Genomic DNA, 21,267 nt, shown 5'->3' on the forward strand with positions numbered 1-21,267 from the left:
CCCTTTCTCCCTTTCTTCTTCTCTACCTCCCTTCTTTTCTCTCTCTCTCTTTAACAATCGATGGGTATTTAATGTAATTTTTTTTTCCCTGTATCTATTGAGAACTTCCAGTGTTTTCCCTCCTTTAATCAGTTATCATGGAGAAGATCATTAATGTATTATATAATGTTAAACTATTCTTGCATTTTGTTATTAGCCCAGCTTAATCATGGTAAATTTTGTTGTTATGATTGTACATACTGGATTTGGTTTCTAATATTATGTTTACGATTTTTATATCTTTCTCCATAAGTGAGATTGGCCTGTGATTTTTCATTCTCATGGTGTCTTTGCCTTGTTTTTGTTTCGAGGTTTTGTTAGCCTAATGAAATGAGTTAAGAAGTATTGTGCCTATTTGTATTTTGCAAAATAGCTTTTTTATATGTATATATATATATCTGATATAGCTTGTTATAAGGATCATCTGTTCCTTGAATGGTTACTAGAACTTACCTCTAATACTATCTAGTCTTGCCTGTTTTGTTTTGTGTGAGTCTTTTATTTTTTAAGGGTAGATTTTAAACACTGATTGACTTTCTTTAATGATTATAGTTATATTCAATTTTACTCCATCTCTGCCTTCTTGAGCTGGTATTGGTAAGTCTGTTTTCTAAGAAATGTATATTTTATTTTAATTTTCAAATTTATTGACAAGGAGTTTTCAATAGTATCCTCTTGTTATGTAATATTAATATCTGCTCAATATTTAGCTATGTTTCCTTTTTCATTTCTAATACTGTTTATTTGTACCTTTTTTTCTTATGTCATGACAAGAGTTTGTTCGATGTTATTTTTTTAAGCTTTTTTTTTTTTATATAATTTTCTTTCTTTCTTTATTTTTGCCCCCCAAAGCCCCAGTAGATAGTTGTACGTCATAGCTGCACGTCCTTCTAGTTGCTCTCTGTGGGATGCGGCCTCAGCATGGCCGGAGAAGCGGTGCGTCAGTGCGCGCCCGGGATCCGAACCCAGGCCGCCAGCAGCAGAGCACATGCACTTCACCGCTAAGCCACGGGGCTGGCCCTGTTCCATGTTACTTTTAAAAAGATCAGCTTTTGTCTCTGTTGATCATCTCATCTCTTTTGCATCTTTGTTTTCTATTTCATTATTTATTGCTCTTAGTTTATTTATCACTCCTTGTAACTTGGGGAAATTTACTCTTTTTTTTCTAGTGTTTTCTTTTTCTTTTTTTTTCAATCTTTTGTCTATTCTAATTTCTTTCTTCTAAGTATTATGTGAGCTGAATCCTATATTTTTCTGTAACTTTTCATTGAAGTATAATATGTACAGCAACATGCACATAACACAAGAGTGTAGACTGTGCATTTTCACAAAATGAAAACGCATGCAACCAGAACCCTGATAATTCCTAGATATTTTGTAGTTGAAGTGTTTTAATGTCGGTAGTCCATAACATTAATGGAATTTGAAGTCTTTTATTGCTTCTTGACTCTTTATTTCAAATCTGTGTTTTCTATATTTTCATTTGTTAGCTTTTCTTTAATTATTTCTTCTTTGTAAAGCTGAATGCTCTTAAAAAGGTCAGCTATAAGCTGAAATGCCTTATACATTTGATAGAGCAGAGATTAGGGAATAGGAGATGGGAGATATAACCTAGTACAAAGTAGAATGTATAGTTTTCTCATTTGTGTTTTGGTTCATATCTGGGATAATCTTTTCTCTATCAATCCATTGTTATAGAAACATTTAAGTATACTTTTTAATATTTACTTTTTTTCTCTACTTTTGTTTATTTGTTTCTACATAGTAGAGTTATATTAGTTAGTAATCCTGTGCTTCTCCCCATTAATCTTTTCCCGCATTGTTTTCTCAATTTTTTAAACTCAATGCAGGCATACCTTGTTTTATTGTGCTTTGCTTTATTGCACTTTAGTGATACTGCATTTTTTAAAAATTGAAGGTTTGTGACAACCTTGCATTAAGCAAGTCTGTCGGCGCCATTTTTCCAGCAGCATTTGCTCAGTTGGTGTCTCTGTGTCACATTTTGGTAATTCTCGCAATATTTCAAACTTTTTCGTTATTATTATATTTGTTATGGTGATCTGTGCTCAGTGATCTTTGATGTTACTATTGTAATTGTTTTGGGGAGCCATTAACTGCCCCCGTATAAGACAGAAAATTTAATTGATAAATGCTGTGTGTGCGCTAACTACTCCACTGACCTGCCATTCCCCCATCTCTCTCCCTCTCCTTAGGCCTCTCTATTCCCAGAGACACAACAATATTGAAATTAGGCCAATTAATAACCCTACTATTGCCTCTAAGTGTTCAAATGAAAGGAAGAGTCGCACATCTCTCATTCTAGATCAAAAGCTAGAAGTGATTAAGCTTAGTGAGGAAGGCATGTTGAAAGCCGAGGTAGGCCAAAAGCCAGGTCTCTTGCACCGTACAGTTAACCAAGTTGTGACTGCAAAGGAAAAGTTCTTGAAGGAAATTGAAAGTGTTACTGCAGTGAACACATGAATGATAAGAAAGCAAAAGAAACTTATTGCTGATATGGAGAAAGTTTTAGTGGTCTGGATAGAAGAGCAAACCAACCACAACATTCCCTTAAGCCAGAGCCTGATCCAGAGCAAGGCGCTAACTCTCTTCAATTCCATGAAGGCTGAGAGAGGTGAGGAAGCTGCAGAAGAAAAATTTGAAGCTAGCAGAGGTTTGTTCATGAACTTTAAGGATGGAAGCCGTTTCTATAACATAAAAGTGCATGGTGAAGCAGAGAGTGCTGATGTAGAAGCTGCAGCAAGTTATCCAGAAGATCTGGCTAAGATAATTAATGAAGGAGACTAAAAGTTAAAGAACATATTTTTCAGTGTAGACAAAACAGCCTTATATTGGAAGAAAATGCATTCTAGGACTTTCATAGGCAGAGAGGAGAAGTCAATGCCTGGCTTCAAAGCTTCAAAGGACAGGCTGACTCTCTTGTTAGGGGCTAATGCAGCTGGTGACTTTAAGGTGAAGCCAATGCTCATTTACCATTCTGAAAATCCTAGGGCCCTTAACAATTATGCTAAATATACTCTGCCTATGCTCTGTAAATGGAACAACAAAGCCTGGATGACAGCACATCTGTTTACAACATGGTTTACTGACTATTTTAAGCCCAATGTTGAGACCTACTGCTCAGAAAAAAGATTCTTTTCAAAATATTGCTGCTCATTGACAATGCACCTAGTCACCCAAGAGCTCTGATGGAGATGTACAACGAGATTAATGTTGTTTTCATGCCTGCTAACATAACATCCATTCTGCAGCCCATGGATCAAGGAGTAATTTTGACTGTCAAGTCTTATTATAGAAGAAATACACTTTGCAAGGCTATAGGTGCCATAGATAGTGATTTCTCTGATGGATCTGGGCAAAGTCAATTGAAAACCTCCTGGAAAGGATTTACCATTCTAGATGCCATTAAGAACATTTGTGATTCATGGGAAGAGGTCAAAACATCAACATTAACAGGAGTTTGAAAGAAGTTTATTTTAACCCTCATGGATGACTGAGGGGGTTCAAGACTTCAGTGGAAGAAATAGCTGCAGATCTGGTAGAAATAGCAAGAGAACTAGAATTAGAAGGGGAGCCTGAAGATGTGACTGAATTGCTGCATCTCGTGATAAAACTTTAATGGATGAGGTGTTGCTTCTTGTGGATGAGCAAAGAAAATGGTTTCTTGAAATGGAATCTACTCTTGGTGAAGATGCTGTTGAAGACTGTTGACATGACAACAAAGGATTTAGAATGTGACATAAACTTAGTGGATAAAGCAGCGGCAGGGTTTGAGAGGATTGACTCCAATTTTGAAAGAAGTTCTACTGTGGGTAATGCTATCAAAAAGCATCACATGCTACAGAGAAATTGTTCATGAAAAGAAGAGTCAATTGATGCAGCAAACTTCATTGTTGTCTTGTTTTAAGAAATTGCCACAGCCACCCCAGCCTTCAGTAACCACCACCCTGATCAGCCATCAAGACTGAGGCAAGACCCTCTACCAGCAAAAAGATTATAACTCACTGACGGCTCAGATGATGGTTAACATTTTTTAGCAATAAAGTAATTTTTAATTAAGTATGTACATTATTTTATCAGACATAATGCTATTGCACACTTAATAGACTATAGTATAGTATAAACATAATTTTTATATGCACTGGGAAACAAAAATTTGTGTGACTCAGTTTATTGCAGTGTGAACCTGTGGTATCTCCAAGGTGTGCCTTTACTCTTTATTATATTTCTCTGGTAGTATGAATTGATGGTTTTATAAGTGTGTAATTTGTATTATTGTTTGTAAATATAAGTTTTAGTAACACAGTCTGTTTGAAAACTACCAATCTGAGAAATTCCTATATTAGTAAAGTGGTAATGATATAATCACATGAGACTTCAATTTAATGAATGCATTTAATGCAACTTCTGTGAAATTGGATGTATACTAGTTGTTTTTATACTTTTGACATCTATTTACTAATAAAACTATTTTTTAGTAAGTCAGATAGAATTATGAAACTACTAGAAACAAAATAACCATAAAGGGCAGTGTGATGGTTGCTTTGAGCTGTTTATTTCCCCTTATATGCTCAGATTAAGCTTAACTCAGTAAACATCTTTCACTGGTTTTAAAAGATATGTTTGAAAAGTATGTAGTATTATTATCAGGCTTATCCTAATATACAAGGATGTTTTTCTAGGCATGAAAACAATTATCCTTAACGTGATACATATGCTCATGTATTCTAGGTTTTTAAGTTTGAAGGAAATTTAGGAATCATGTAAGAAAGGAAATAGCATGATTTTGTCAAGGTCATCTAGTCTTTTACTGAAAAGATATGGCTACATTAAGGTTTTATGTCTTCTGGTCTGGTACACTTCCCTACTATGTTTGTATTTTGTCAAAGGAGAAACATTGAATGTTTCTTGGAAACTATCCATGTGCCAAACTAGAACTTTCTTTTTCAGTTCACTATACCTGAAGTAGTTAGCCAAAGAGAGAGAGACTGTGAGAGAAAGAAATACGAATGTAGGTTAGTTTTTGCTTTTTCTAGATGGACTTAAATGACTTTTCCCAGGATGTTTTTGTTGAATTTGGAAACTAATTACTTGAAATAGATAATACACATTGAAATGACTAATACTTAGCATAAGTGATGCTTGCCATAAAACTAGATCAAGGAAGTTCAGTGAGTTATCTGTATATTTTTGGAATGAGTTGGAAAAAGTGCAAGAATCAGTGTTTTTAAATCTTAGATTAAGTGATGAATCAATATGCATACACGTAATTTCATACTATAGATCTTGAATGTTAGCAATTTGATATATGCAATCTATTTTTTTATATGTATGAATACTTATATATACATAGCATGTGGCTGTACATTGAAATGACACTTTTAGTTGCCTTGTTAGAATCCCCTAAATCTTCAGAGAATCTTGATTTTATTCTGTTATCCACCCCTCCCACATATAACCATATGCTTAGGGGAAACAGACCCCTTGGCCAGCTTTTGGGATAGGCCTAGTTGGTTTGAGAGCAGTCTCATTTTCCTTGTCGTAGAGTGGAGCAGATATCTGTAAGATATAAAATAATGTGATAGGCATCTGTGGGGTATTTAATATTTGGTTTTACTGTTATCCTCAAGTTGGTCTGTATCGGCACAGGTTAGTTATTTGTTTTTCGGCACAGGATAGTTATTTGTTTTGTCCATTGTTTCATAGATGATCCATAAGTTAAAAAATTTTAGGTATTAACTTTTTATTAGTACATATACAAAAAAAATTAAATATGACAAATTTACATTGATAACAGTGTCTGACAGGTTTCTCACTGTCAGAGAAGAAAGTTACAAATATAAATGTGGAAAGGGCAAAATTACAATGAATTGTGTGGCATTGGATTGGAAATTGGAAGTATTGAGTTCATACCAATATACATATTTCCGAGCTCTGTCCACTGAGAAAGCTCGGGAACAGTATCACTCCGTTAGCAATGAGCATATCTTCTCCTCAGACCTTGATTTCTAAATATCATTCCTCACTGAAAGGGAACTGGACTCCTGGGCTAAATGGCAGATTCGAGGGCAGAAGCAGGGAAAGTATAAGATAAAACTCAAACATTTTATTGTGCTAGAAAATAAGGAGGTGCTTAAAAAATGATGATAGTATGTCAAAAGGACACAAATCACTTGAAGAACCTTTCACTGGCTAAATTTAGGACAGTTTGAGCATCAAAGTAGGCAAATGATATAAATGGATTCTAACCTATTGAATAAAGTAGTATTTTATGAATACATACTGCTATAAACACAAAAATGAATAAATAAATGAGGAGAAGAAAACTTTTTTATACAGTAGATTACCAACTAATAAATGTAGAAGGAATGATGAAATTAGAAAATCATCATTTGGCAACTGTCTGAGTATAATTAATTCAGCACGAAACATCAATAAATGCTAAACTAGTAGTTGCAAATGTAATGAAGAACAAGGTATTTACATAGTTTCAAAGTACCTTCACACCAAATACTTATTAATTACACAGGAGAAAAGACTAATTCACAGTGGAGAAATCAGGCAGATATCACCTTAATCAAGTGATCAAAGTTAACACCACCAGTTAAGGAAAACATGCAGTGAGAAGAACACAGTGTTGCTTCTGTGATATTCCTGTGAGTTTAGTTAGCAATAATTGAGATAGAAACAGGAAAAACAAGCTAGTCATAGGGGGAAAAGGGCAATTCTGCTTGATCATGCTCAGTTAGAATTATGCTGGATGTGTGACTAAACAAATCAGGGCCAGAGATATAGGTCTCAGACATGGATATATTTGAGGGAATGAGGCACGCAAGGAGAGCATGTGTGGAATGGAGAACTATGGGGAGCATCGGAGTTTAACAGGCAGACTGAGGAAGAATGCTTATGAAGGCGATCAAGAAGAAATTAAGATGGAGGAAGAGGAGAATCAGGAGAATGCTGGCTTGGAAACGAAAGGCTTAGAGTTCAAGACCAAGTACTCAGTAGTGCCACATGTCACAGAGAGGTTTCATAAATAAGGATGGTTTGTCCCATAGCACAACCTGATCTTGTTTAATTCTCATTATCTGAGCAAGTATTATCTAAAATAATCATCTGTTTGTTGAAATGTAAGTATTCCAGAAGAAGGCTTGCCATTCTTTCCTTGTACTGCAACTTAAGAATGACCAAAGTAGTTGAGCTACAGTGTGTTGTGAATTGCCCTTCTATGCTTTATAGTTGGGGCAAGAGTATATACCAGTTGGCCCAGGACAGTCCTGGTTTACACTTGTTGTTCTGGTGTCACAGGGCCCCCTTTCATTCTCCAAAGCGTCCTGGTTTGGATGGTAAATTGTATGGTCAGCCTATTCTAGGTCTCTGTTGACAGAATATTACTTTTATATCTGAAGCTGGAGAGCTGATTCATAAGCATGTCTTTTAGCCAGTTCTTTTATTCATTAACCAGATGCTTATTCCCTTCTTTTATAATCCTTCTAAATCAGCTTTCTAGTAATCCCTCTATTTCCCCAAATTTTACATGAAATAAAGGTTTCATGGGATGACAATGTGCAAAATTTGAAAAGTTGGACAAGTAACATTGGAAGTGTGACATATTCAAGTCCTCTCTTAGAGATTGACAAGGCACATGTAGAGAAAAGCTTTTCAGTAGACTTCTCAAACATATTAATATGTTGTCCTAAAACTACCGTGTTTTGAGAACTTGGCTCACGTTTGCTTCGATGTAAAATACATTTAAATTAATAAAAATAAAAATTTTAACTTGGAATAAGCCAACTTGGTTATAAATAGTGATTTTGATAGATTTAGAGTGTATCAGAACATTTCATCTACTTTGAATACAGATATATTATTTAGAAGATTCAGTCGAATGCATTTAACATTTGGGCTAAACATAAAAAATGTATTATTTGCTAATAAACCTTTGTCTCAGTTAAACTTACTGAAAGCTCTGAATTATAAGAATTCACTAATATTACTTTAGAACCAAGAAAAGGGAGTTCATATTGAGGAATTACGATAAAAGAGATATATATCTGTTTACTTAGGAATTACAGAGATAAGAATAGATGCCATCTGAGATGTTTGCATTTAGAGCTTATTGTTTTCCCTCATTCTTTAGCCACAAGTTTTTGGAACCATCTAGATGGAGTAAAGTTTTTTTATTATTGATTTGATAATTGAAACAGTCTTGGGTTTCTATATATAATTTCCTTAAGACAACTCAGTTTAAAGGAATTATAAGTATTGAAAAATCAAGGTTTGTGACCTGTGCATCTATAACCCTCTTTTCAATTACTCTTTGTCTCCTCGGGAGACACAGTCTGAAGTATGTTGGTTAAAGTGGATATGAAACTGCCCTTTTTCCACCCCAGAACCCCTGAAGCCAGACATCCCCTTGTGCTTCTTATTCCTCTTGACTCAAGCTCTTCGCCTGCGTTACTGGTTTTATGCTAGAATTGTAGATGTCTCTGCTCTTTTTACACGGTTGGATATGTGTCTCTTCTTGTAGCAGTACTTTGTAATAGTAGAAACAGTGTCTGCAGTTTTATTTATTATGTACCATATTATTGTAACCTTTAGAAACTGTTTGAAGTACAGTTTACATAAAAAAAAGAAATCTTAATTTAAAAAATAGTGTAATTTATGTCATTAATGACTTTTTTATTGACTATTAAAAGTTATATCATAGGCCAATTCTAGGTTAACTAACCTATCTCCTTTTGCAAGTATAATACAAGAAATTAACTGAGGTGCATTTCCCATTTTGCTGAATTTAAACTCTGGTAAGTCATAATGATCATTTTTCTGCTTAGGAAAATGGTCACTTACTCAACAGAAATTCTCTCTCTCCCAGATGTGAAGTGCTTGTTCCTTTGATATTCATGCAAAGTTGAGAATTTTAAAAAGTAATTCCTTGAGACCCAGCTAATGCAGCGCCTCCCTCCCCCAGTGATGAGCATTGTTGATGGTACATGCAAGACAGCTTTTTGTCTGTTCTGGGCAGTATAAATTTAATGTGTTGTTTTCAAGTATGTCGTGTGTCCAGATGCCACAACAATCTGTGCATTAAAAAGGCAGTAAAATAAAAGTAAGTAAAATAATTGTGGGTACTTTTTGGTGAGGGCTGGGGAATTTGCGATACAATTATGTTTGGATCAAGTAATTCCGTTAGGGTTCAGGAAAAACAAGTGCATTGTTTCCTTATAGCAGTTATAAACATTTTATAATGTAGATTTATAATAGTCCTCTACCCTCACCACCTATTCCATACGTACTTCTCCCTCTGGATTACTGTTTCTGTTAATGACATGACCATCTGTCTAATTCAGTATTTTGCCGAGTACGGTCCACGAACCACCTGAGTTTGAAAACCCTGGCAGGGGGTTGGTGCTTATTTAGAATGCAGCTTCTTTGGCCCCTCCCCAACCTTACTGACTATCTCTGAAGAATGAAGCCTGCGGCTTTGTATTTTAATTATCACTCAAGTTTAAAAGCACCATTATCTTCAGCTTTTCCTCCACCTCATGTCCCCTATCCAGGCTGTTCCCAAATTCTAAAAAGTCAAGCACCAAATGTTGCCTCCTTTCTTCTTCCTTGCTGCATTGCTCCCTTAGTGGATTGCCTTTGGAATGTAGCTAGATTTTTTTTTTTTTAGCTCATTAATCGTCTTCAAACCTCCCAGTTTCTAATCTTATTAAAAAGTTTCTGATTTGGTTACTTCACTGCACGATACCTTTTTATGGTTTCCTGTTGAATTCAGAAAAAATCTAAAGTTTCAGCCAATCATTAAAAGCTTCCACAATGTAGTCATACTGCCCCATTCAGGCTCCACAGAAGAGACTAAAAGACCACACAGTCCCTGCTCAGGCCTCACATCTGCTTCCAACAGGGTTTCTCAAATGCTGGCTCACAGAAGAATTACCTCTGAGCTGGTTAAAGAAAAGTAGTAGTTCTCAAACTTTAATGGCCCCTCCAAAAAAAACACAAAACAAAAAACACCCCCAAACTGGAGACCTTAGCCCTTGAAATTCTGATTCAGTGGGACTGTGATGGGTCCCAGGAATCTGCATTTTAGTGAGCATCCCAGACAACTCTGATGCTGGTGATGGATGGATCACATTTTGACAAGTACTGACTTAGAGCCTCTAGTCGCTCCTGGTCAATTTGTGTGCCTAACTAGACCCTTGAAACCTTAGTCTTGCCTGTGAGATGCTCAGTTCCAGCCAGCTGACCCTTCCCAGAGGGTCTGGGATTTCCCCATTTTACCAGCCCCAGCTGACTCCTGAGAGGCCTGAGTGCTCAATGCAGTTTTGAGATAAGCTAGTTCAAGACACTACACATTCCTGTATCTTTATTCACTGTCTGAGGTGACCCATTTGGCCATTTATCTTCCCCTGAACACTTAGGCCCCTGTTGTTCAGTGGTTTATTTATTTTTTTATGGCCTGATCTCTTGTTATTCCCTTCCTTACCTATATTTTTCTTTATATCCCTCTTGAACCCCATCTATCCTCAAGTACTTCATTGACTCTTACTTTTCCTCTGGACATTAATTAAAACCTGATTCTTCTCATAGACACCATTTCCCTGAAGCCTTCTTAAGTGGAGACTCTTCTTTTTTTAACTTACCACATACCTGTGGATCAGAGTCTGATTGTTATCTTTTTATTTCCTTATTGCCACTTCCAGATCATTTACTTTCCCGTGCATATAAAAACAGATAGGACAGATGGAATAAAAAACCCCAGCTCCTTTGTGGTTCATTCCATTTGACTCTAGTGTCCTCTACCTCACTATTTGCTATTATCTGTGGACCTCCAGGTCACTCCTCAGTCTTCCTAACTTAGCGTCTTTCTTTCCACCCTAGCCGGAATCCTGCCACCATCCTGGGCGTCTTCACTGTTCACAGGTATGATGTGTGTATTATCCTGGTTTCTCATTTCCTTAACTTATCTGCTGTACATGTTTTCCTATCACTTGAGTCATCCTGGATCATAACCTGCTCCATTTCAATAGTATCAATCACCTCACACTTTCTATTAATAACCTTTAGTTCTCTAATAAAAGAACAGTTATTTGACTTCATCCAAATCTTTAAGTCCAAAAATTGATCTACTTTCTGCTTAACTCTAACCCCCCTGCATCTTTACTCCCTTCTCTAGCTTTAGACTCCATGGGACCTCACTTCACTCACTTTTTATGGTATCCTAAACTTTTGTGCCCTACTGGCCTTCGGTCATGCCTGTCTGGGGAAACCTAAACTTTGCTTAATACAACTGTCTACCCTTTCGCTATACCAGCACTGAGCAGCTGAGCACTCAGAAAGAAATACATTATTTGCAATCATGTAATTCACTGCTACCAGAGATTCATGGTTACCAAATTCATTTGATCTCTTAGTGTTCCTTATCAATACTGCTTTCCCTAGACAATCCTTTCCACTTCTCCATAGCATAAATTCCAGCCTCTGCACTCTCAGATCTCCAAACTTTCCATCATCCATTTTACTCTTAGGAGATAATCTTGTCTCCTATTTCGTAGTGAAAGTAGAGCTACCAGATAGAACTCCCTCTCCTTTGGGCTATCAAAGGAGCCCAAAAATTATGTGTATTTTTGCCCATCAATTTTTCCTCTTGCCTGTTAAAGTGAAAGAGTTTGCTATGATTATTCCTTCAAATGTGCACTGAATTCTGTCCCTTCCTATCTACTTGGAAACCTCAATCGTTTTTTACTTTTTTTTCTGTATCTTCACCTCCTCACTTTCTACTGGCTCCTTCCACTTATTATTTAGACCAACTCAAATTTCCATCTTTATTCAAAAACAAACCAGCCCTCAAAAGTAAAACAAAACAAAGCATAACAAAAAACTCTCTCCACCTCAGTTCCTCTCTATATACTGTTCTGTCCCTTTCCTTTGTTTTACTTATTTTGTGATAGATTTGTTTAGACTTTCCATCTCTGCTTTCTCATCTCTTACTTATTCCTTAACCCATAGGAAGTCAGTGTTTCAATGTGTGAAGGAGCAGGGATCTCCATTGTTAAATGATGTTACAGAGACATGGAAAACTGATGAATGCCCATTCGATTTAGGTCCAAAGGAGTCATTGCTTCTTTCACTTACCTTAGTATTTTTGAGAATTATCTCCATTGTTGCCTATTATCAGTAGTTTTTTGCTGGGTAGTATTACAGGGTATGCATAAACCACAGTTTATCAGTTCTTCTGTTGATCAACATTGGGACTACTTCCAATTTTTGGCTATTATGAATAAAGCTGCTATGAACATTTTTGTACAAAGATTTTTTTTGCGATCATATATATTTATATCTCTCAGATAAATACCTAGGAGTGGAATTGCTGGTAGTTAACTTTGTAAGAAATTGCCAAATGATTTTCCAGAGTGGCTGTGTGATTTCACACTCCCACCAGCAATGTATGAGAGTTGCAGTTGCTCCACATCCTCCCAGTATTTTGTATAGGAAATCTTTGTTTGAAACATTCTAGTGGGTGTGTAGTGATATCTGAATTCTAATTTTAATTTGCATTTTGCTGGTTACTAATAGTGTTGAGAACTTTTTCATGTGCTTCTGTATATCTGTCTATATCTGTATATCTGTATATCATGTCATCTGTATATCTTCTTTGGTGAAGTTTCTGTTCAAGTCTTTTACCCATTTTTTTATTGGGTTTATGTGTTATTGAGTAGTCATATATACATTCTGGATGCAAGTTCTTTTATCAGATACAGGTATTACGAATATTTACTTCCTGTCTATAACTCACCTATTTATTTGCCCACTGGAATCTTTTGATGAGCAAACTCTAATTTGATGAAATCCAGTACATCCTTTTTTTGCTTTTCTGTGTTGTCTGTGCTATCTGTGTTGTCTTTAAGAAATATTTGCCTACCCCAAGGTCGTGAACATAATCTCTTTTTCTTTTCCTAGTAGTTTTATTGTTTTAGCTCTTTTATTTAGGTCTATGATCTATCTTCAATTGATTTTTGTGTGTGGTGTGAGATAGAGGTCCAGTTTTTTTTTTTCTCCCATAAGGATATACAGTTGTTCCAACACTATTTATTGATACTGCATTCATTTTAGTTCCATAGTGTGGTTGAAGGGTGAGTCCCAATGACTGAGATTCCTTTCTTGGAACATGACTTTTTGGGATTACGCTGATAACTATCCTGTAGTTACTTTTCTTATGAATTGTTATATCAATGTTGGCAAGTGATCAGGATTTTAGAAATTACCTTTTCACATATACAAGTTTTTACATACTCTTTCTATACAGGAAATTAATTTGGCAAAGTAAAGGAGAGGTGGTCACCTTGATCCCGGAAAACATTAGGAAGACCACTGTTTAGCCCTACAGTTTTATACAATAGAAATTTGTTCCTCCTTGCAGTAACTTACCTCAATATTTTATTTATGTCAACGTATACATTGTCTACTTGGACGCTATGTCACACTTTGATAGTCTTTCAAATTACCTTTTTTTTTTCATTTCTTTAAGTGTGGAGAATTATTTCTGGAGATCTGAATCATGTACCCTTGCTTGCAATATTAAAATATAGATTCCACAAGTGGAGGAGTATGGAAAAGACATTTAAAGTAAATTGCAAAGTGTGCGTAAATTCCTGAAAATGTGAATGAGCTAGTCAAAATCATGGAACGAAAAGCTGAATTTGATAGTTTACTAGAACATGAGTAGAGATAAATGACAAATTTGGTTTATTAATAGTTCTTAGTACTAAAGATTTTTGCTTTGTCTAGGAAATGGGCCATCATTTGCATGACTTATGTATGTTAATTACATGATCAGCTTTGAATTTTTAAAACATTACTCTGGAAACAATAAATGCACCATTAGAGCAGGGATAAGTGTCTTCTCTATTCACTACTTTCTTCATCCCAGCATCTAGCACGAGATTGTTTTCATGATTGGCTCTCAATTCTGATCGAGCCATAACCAAACATATTTTCTGCCTATTTATAACTTCATACTTAAGTAAGACTTTTCTTAAGTAAGGGTCTATCTTTTAGCCTTAAAAAATGAGATGATTATTTTTCTGTGGTCATGGGTTGAATCTTTTAATAACCTGTGTTTTGATCTGTATTTAAATGTCACAATCTGGATTGAATGCTTTTTCTGGAAGCAGAGACATATGTGAAAGCTTCAGGTTTCTTATTTCTTGTTCTTTTTGGATTTCATAAAAAAGGTATAAATGAGCAATAAAATAACTTGGTCGGAATGTGATTGAATACAGCACTACCTTTGTTTTTAAAGGTCACATATTATACTTAAAAATATGTGTGGCAAAATTGCTGTGCAAAATTCAGGTTAAGAAAGCATACTAAAAACAAAAACACTATCTTTAATCTTAAAAGTCCTAAAGAGTGTAAAGTTCTAATTAAATAAAAAAAATTACGAATTATTTTAATATGCAATTTAGGTATTAAATAAAATTAGTATTTTTTTCTTCCTTAAATATGTGTTATCAAGTTTCAAGAATGTTAAAAACTTCTCTGATGATTTAATCTGAAATCATTCCTAAAGCAAAATTCATAAATAATAAATATTATCTTATTAATCCATATTTTAGTGTAGCTGGGTCTCAGAGCAAGTTAGTTCCTCAGGGAATGCAGTGTTCTTTATAAAAGAAGGTGATGAGACATAATCTCCAAGGAATTAAACTGTGAAAACAATCTTGGTATTGTACATGCTAATATAAATCAGTTATTCCCTTTCCACATCTATCACAACACATTTTAAATTGTGGCTGATCTTGTATGCAAATAGCTGTCTTATTAGAAATTGCGGCTGTGCGTGCTAATGTCTCCCTGGATTTCTGGGCAGTTTGCTATCTAACCATCAAAGCAATAGAAATGAATGATGATTACTGCAAGGCTTTGAAGAACAAAGAAAAGTCAGGACATTTTAGAGGTTCTGGATGTCTGAGGCATTGACAGTTTGCACCATACACATGAATGGGTATCTCTTTAGATCGTTTAAAATAGCCTCAATGTGTTTATTAAGAAAGTAAAATATTTTTCACCTTCTTGTGTTTGTTGCAGCTAATAAAATATGAGTCATTTGCTTGCATGTGTGTGTGTGTTCTATAGGCATTTTTTTGTTTCAACATTTGGTAAAATGTTATTTTGCTTAAAGAATAGAATATAATAATTTCAAAGACAAAAATTAAGTTTTTGAAATTTTGATTAAGGATTAACAATCACTAAAATAATTGGGAACAAAAATTTAAAACCAGTTCCATTTTAATATATCTCCTTGGTTGAAATTCTTTTGAAGTTTTTATATTCACAGGTTATTATACATATAAAATATGTGTGTTTATAGAGTATAGGCCTTTATAAAAATTTAGATGCTTAGCTCTTTTTGGTATAATTTTATTTAAAGTACATTTTTAAAATAAGTAAAATCCAATTTACTTTGGTGAAAAAATCTTCTCTATGAATCCCTTAATTTTTTATTTACTACAGGTAATGAATGAATAAAATACTGACCTCTAAAGTGTTCTTTCTGCTGGGATGTTGGTTTAAATGACCAGGAAGAAAATGGAGGACACATAATGAGTGGCCATTTTGATAGAGAGCCTTAGTAATTTGCTTTTAAAAATTTTAAGCGTATTCCATAAAGGCAAAGAACAAAACTAAATTGAAGAGGGAATAATATCTTGTGTGTTATTCCTTTAAACTAACTTCTCTCCTAAAATGGAGTGATATCTTTTCAAGCCCCACACAATCAAGATTAAAATAACTTGACTCCTCTTTACGATTAATAAATGCAAAACATTATGCAAATGATATTGCTATACAAATAATTGTAATATATCTATTGACATTTTTTATGGTACTTGTATTAACAGAATTATTTTTAACGTTCTGGATTATAACAAGTGAGAACATAGGATTAGGCAATGTCTTGGTTTTCTGAAATTTTAAGGATGTAGAAAATTTTAAGGATCTTAGATGTAATAACTGCATGGTTTATGAGAGGTGAAGACTTAATTTATTTGAATTTCTGTCTTACTTTTTACATGCCTAGATAGTATTATAATTTTAAGTCTGAAGATTATTATGAATAGAAAAATAGATTTTTAGCTGAATTTATAATTTTCTTAACATAAGTAGAAATTATTAATTTGGAGATGTCCTTTACTGTATTAGGTGGGATCATTATTAGCATTGCCCTGTGTCACAATATATGTAGATAAACAACACAGTTTGGTCTGAACAGATTTCAAATGCATTTGGCATTTGAGAACCTTTATAATGTTCATTAGGAAAATTACAGTTTGATAATAGTATCAGTTTATATGGAGACACCTATACATATTTGTTTTAGTTAGGGTGATACTACCTACTGTAAAAAATAGATGCAAGAATGTATAGAGGCTCAAATGCTGCAAGTTTATTTCTTGTTCTTGCAGCCATGTAAAAGAGGAAAACAAGTTGGTTGAGTACCTCTCCTCCATGTGGTCATTCAGGATCCAGGCTGTCATAGGCTCTGCCATCTGCATTACATTATTTTCAGTGTCACTCTAGAGGTCATCTCCATTTCAGCCAGATGAATGAATGCATATGAAAAGTTTTAATAGGTTAGTTTTAGCAGTAGCAAACATTAAAATACTCACATTTTGTGGGCTGAATCTCGGTTACGTTCCCACAACTAGCATCAAAGGATGCTGGAAAATGTAGTCAAGTGTGTCTAGGAAAGAAAGGAGAACGTGTATTTTAGTGAGCAGCCAACACTTTTTTCTATATTCTACCTTTCTGGCCCTGAAATAGTCATGTACCTCCTTTTCCTGCCGCCCCAGGGAGGAGATCCTAACATTCCCTAGTTATTGAATCCAGCACAAAGTCAAGGATCTCAAGCCAGTGCATAGTCCTCTCTCTCAGGTTGAAATGTGGTTCCTTGAGTTTTATAGACTGTGAAATTTACCTGTTCTTCCCCAGCCTCCCCAAGCCCCTAATAAGTGGTGAAACAGAGGATATCTGCTTCATATCTGCAATAATCATTCCCATTTAGAAAGGGAAGAACAGGAAATATGGGAAACACACACGAGTCATTGGTCCACTGAGACGATGAAACCTGCTGTGCTGGTGGTCACTGAGAAGGCCCATGTACTGACAGTAGAAGTTTCTTTCTTAGGTCTTAATTATGGTCTATTTAGAGAAACCCTCTTGTCCATTGTTCTCCAGGGCCCTGCCTTCTGGATGGTTCTCCTTCCTGGGCGCATATGAAGTGGATATTACAAATCTACAGTTTGCTTTCTTTGGGGGCTGCATTCTGCTGGTTTAAGTTTACAGGCCCAAGGATTGGTTTTCATTCACAGACATTTTTAGACAAAGTTTCCGGTTTTCTTGTAAATATAGTTCCCTCAGATTTTAGTAACCTTCTTACCGTTTCTAGTTAGTTCCATGTGCCAGTAATCACATTGCAATTTCTTTCCTAGACATAGTTCTCACGTCTGCTTTCTTTCTATACTTCAGAACTCCTATGCTTCTATCTTTCTACCCAATGGTGGCTGCCTCCAGGTGATCTGAAACAATAGGCTCAGGTGAGAGAGGAACATCCTTAATCTGTTGTCTCTTTTTTTTTTTTTTAACTGAGAAGTCTTAATGGGCCTTTGTTCTTCAAAGCCTTTTTCACTTTTATTTCCTGCCATTTGGCTTTTAGAAGAAGTTGGCTTTTCCAACCTTATTAGTCCCCAAATTACATGACTCTTTATTCTCTTATATTTTTACTTGTGAACGGGCCAATTCTTGGCCTGATCTAATCTTTATCTTGTAGCTCCTTAATAGAGGCAGTGAGGAACAACTTGCAGGCACCATTCAGGGGAACACTTAAGTCTGTAATAAATAGACCCCACCAGTGTATGATGACTCAATCACAATAGAATTTCTTCCTTTCTCAGTAGAGTACTAGCATGGTAAACAAGTTAGAGTACCCTCCTCTACCCCAGGCTGCTCAAGGTTCTGTGTTCCTACACATGTACCCTTAGGGTTTGTCAGGGGGTCATTTCCATTCTAGTTGACTGGAAGGGGAAAGAGACTTCAGGCTTCTACGTGGGAGATTTTTAATACACAGGTCTGTAAGTGACACACATCGCTCCCATTCATATTCTATTGACAAGAACTCAATTACATGTTGAATTGAGGCTAGGAAATATAATCTGTGTGCTAGGAAGAAAAGGAGCATATGGATTTTGGTGAGTAGGTTGTAGTCTCTGCTATAATATTTTATAAATTCAATAAAAATAGGATTTGAAAGATATGTTGTTGATTAAATCGAACAGTGCATGTAATGTAGTAAGGATGAGACTATTAGTAAATGGTAGTCGTTTATACTGTTTACAGAAAGAGAGGCAGAACTGGAATTCAAATTCATGCACTTTTGTTACTTATGTCCTGCTTTTTGAAACAAAATTCAAACTACCTGAAATTCCAAACTTTAGGGTTTTTGTGTAACACATTAGGTAATTGGAAAGAAGCATACTGCCAGGAGCATGCCTTCAGCCCCAACCCATCTGAATAAATAGTTCATGATTTTCACATTTATAGTTAATGCTCTCTAACAGTGTGGTTTAATTTAGCATTGATAGTACTTGATAAAATGAATGTTACCAAGAACAAATGATTGAGAAATTTAATTACCAGCAATTGTATCCTTGATAATTTATTTGAAAGAATTTTGTGTTCTTTACTGATATCTAATGGGAATAAGTCAAAGACATTTTTACCCATTGCTTTAAAAATGAATTTTTTGGAGTAAATTATTCCTGAAGTTTGTAGATAGTCCTTTTGAGTTTTTAGGATTTCATCATAATTATTTTCTTTCTTTGCAGCAGGCATTTTGGAGATCAAAGATGGGTAGAAAAGATGCCTCCACTGTAAAACTTCCTGTTGATCAGTACAGAAAGCAAATTGGTAAGCAATGAATTCCCTTTGATACATTCCTGTGAGTTAAGATAAAGGAAAAAGCAATTATGTGTGATATTAAGAAAATAACTTTTCCCTTATACATATGATACACAGAATATGAATAACGAAGGACTGTATAGAGTTTTTAAGGAACAAAAAATAAGTGCAGCGCTGCTTACCAGTGACGAAATGAGTTTGTCCACTTGATTTTTCAAAGCTCTTAAAATTTTTATTAATTTAATAAAAGCAAAAATAAATTTTGTTGTTATTCTTAAGGCTTTTATACAATCAGTATTCTTAATATTATCATCTGTTAACTCATTTCTTTTTATTAATGTAAAAAATTTTAATTCTGTTGACTCTTAATGGCAATAATTTGATAACTTCAAAATTCTCAATTAAAATGTTACCTTAGGGGGCTGGCCCGGTGGCGCAAGTGGTTGGGTGCCCGCGCTTCGCTGCGGCGGCCCGGGGTTCGCTGGTTCGGATCCCGGGCGCGCACCGACGCACTGCTTTGGCGGGCCATGCTGTGGCGGCGTCCCATATAAAGTGGAGGAGGATGGGCACAGATGTTAGCCCAGGGCCGTCTTCCTTGGCAAAAAAAGAGGAGGATTGGCGGATGTTAGCACAGGGCTGATCTCCTCACAAAAAAAAAAAAAAAAAAAAATGTTACCTTAGTAAAATGGTGGACTACAGAGAAGTCTACTCATCAACGTAGAAAATAACAGAAAACTTATGTGTTTTAGACTAAGCTCTAGCTGCAAGATTTTCTACCCATTCTTTTCAAGGATGCATAGAGTATTTGTAAAATGTTATCCACATACTAGTTCACAAACCAAGTCCTCTCCATTTTAAAGAATCAGTATCCTACAACCACAACTTTGAACAATGTAGTAAATTAGAAATCAGTTGGAAGCAAAAAAGGTAACTTCCCCTTCCCCATCCCCCACTCTCTCTTTTTACATGTTCCTTCCCATTCTTACCCATTCCCACTCCTTTGGAAATTAAAAATAATAATTAATTAATTTTAAAAATCTCTTCTAAATAACTGAAGGATAAACAAAGAAGTTACAACAGAAGTCAAGAAATAACTAGAATTGATACCAAGAGTATATTCCTATTTCATAAACACGATACATAAGGTGCACTCCATAAAGGAAAAGATATTTCTGCAAAAGAAAAGATATGCAACAAAGTGAAAAAGATATTTAGAATACATATAACCAATTAATTTATATTTATAAAAATAAAGTTATACTATAAATAAATAAAATAGTCTAGAAACCCAGCAGTGAAACGGGCACATAATACGAAGAGGGAATTCATAAAAGAGGAAACCTAAATAGACAAATAAACAAAAATGAAAACAAAACAAACAACTACTACAATAAAAAATGAAATCAAAAGAGACTTATGAAAAGATAACTCACCTAACTGATAGTCAGATAAATGCAGATTTAAAAACAGTATTTCTAACTGGATTAATTTCTTGAGGGAAGGTTAATGTTTGATTTCTTTTGTATATCCTTCCTTCTTTCATTTACAGGATTCTTTATGAATAAATAGTGTGGGTTGCTGTGTTATTTATGGTTTAAACAAAAGGACTGATTTATCATATTGAGGTCTCTGATCAAATGGGATGTGCTGACCACATAAGTAAAGAATAACCATATTGCGGATCAATCCATAATCCAACTCTTAAATGTACAGTTCTTAGAATTTTGACAAGTGTATATACCCATGTAACCACATATGCCAATCAGAATATAGAACATTTCTATCTTCTCGGATAGTTCCTCATATCTGCTTCCAGTCAGTCTCTACTCACCCCTTGTATGCAACTGCTATTCTGATTTCTATCACCACAGATGAGTTTTTTCCTACAAAAAAAAGAAAGCCTGCTAAGATTTTTATTGACATTGAATTTTATCTAATAATCAGTTTTGGAGAATAGACATATTAAATACCCAAAGTCTTCTATAAATGTGGCATATCTTTCCTTTTATTTAGTTCTGTTCATATTTATTATAGCCAAAGAAGAACACGACAGAGAAAGTCATGTAATTGTGAAGCCTCTGACCTCTTCTTATACTAAACATGATATGCATTATGTTCCCAAAGTTCTGTTTCTTCTTTTACTTCCTTTTGAAAATATAAGCAGGCACAAGATCTACCTGTCTCACAGGGTCTTGTGAGACCCACGAGACGTGTTAGAGCAGTTTGTAAACAATAATGTTGCATGGA

At 35.1% G+C, this 21,267-nt stretch overlaps 1 protein-coding gene across 8 annotated transcripts in view; it reads left to right on the top strand.

The window, feature by feature from the left end:
• Positions 1-21,267, top strand: part of TRIQK (triple QxxK/R motif containing) — a 79,227-nt gene that overhangs the window by 28,126 nt on the left and 29,834 nt on the right. For 3 of the 8 annotated variants that reach the window (XM_087447662.1, XM_087447661.1, XM_087447665.1), the window contains one exon: positions 18,948-19,029. In XM_087447662.1, coding sequence (XP_087303788.1) covers positions 18,969-19,029 — 61 coding nt within the window. In that variant the 5' untranslated portion in view covers positions 18,948-18,968. Of the gene's footprint in view, positions 1-10,944; positions 10,987-17,575; positions 17,661-18,947; positions 19,030-21,267 lie in introns of those variants that run through there. The other 5 variants (XM_087447668.1, XM_087447663.1, XM_087447669.1 and 2 more) reach the window with 4 other exon arrangements.

The sequence above is a fragment of the Ceratotherium simum genome, chromosome 23, assembly GCF_057802395.1.
Source record: "Ceratotherium simum simum isolate JZ-2026a chromosome 23, ASM5780239v1, whole genome shotgun sequence".
In the NCBI taxonomy this organism is placed as follows: domain Eukaryota; kingdom Metazoa; phylum Chordata; class Mammalia; order Perissodactyla; family Rhinocerotidae; genus Ceratotherium; species Ceratotherium simum.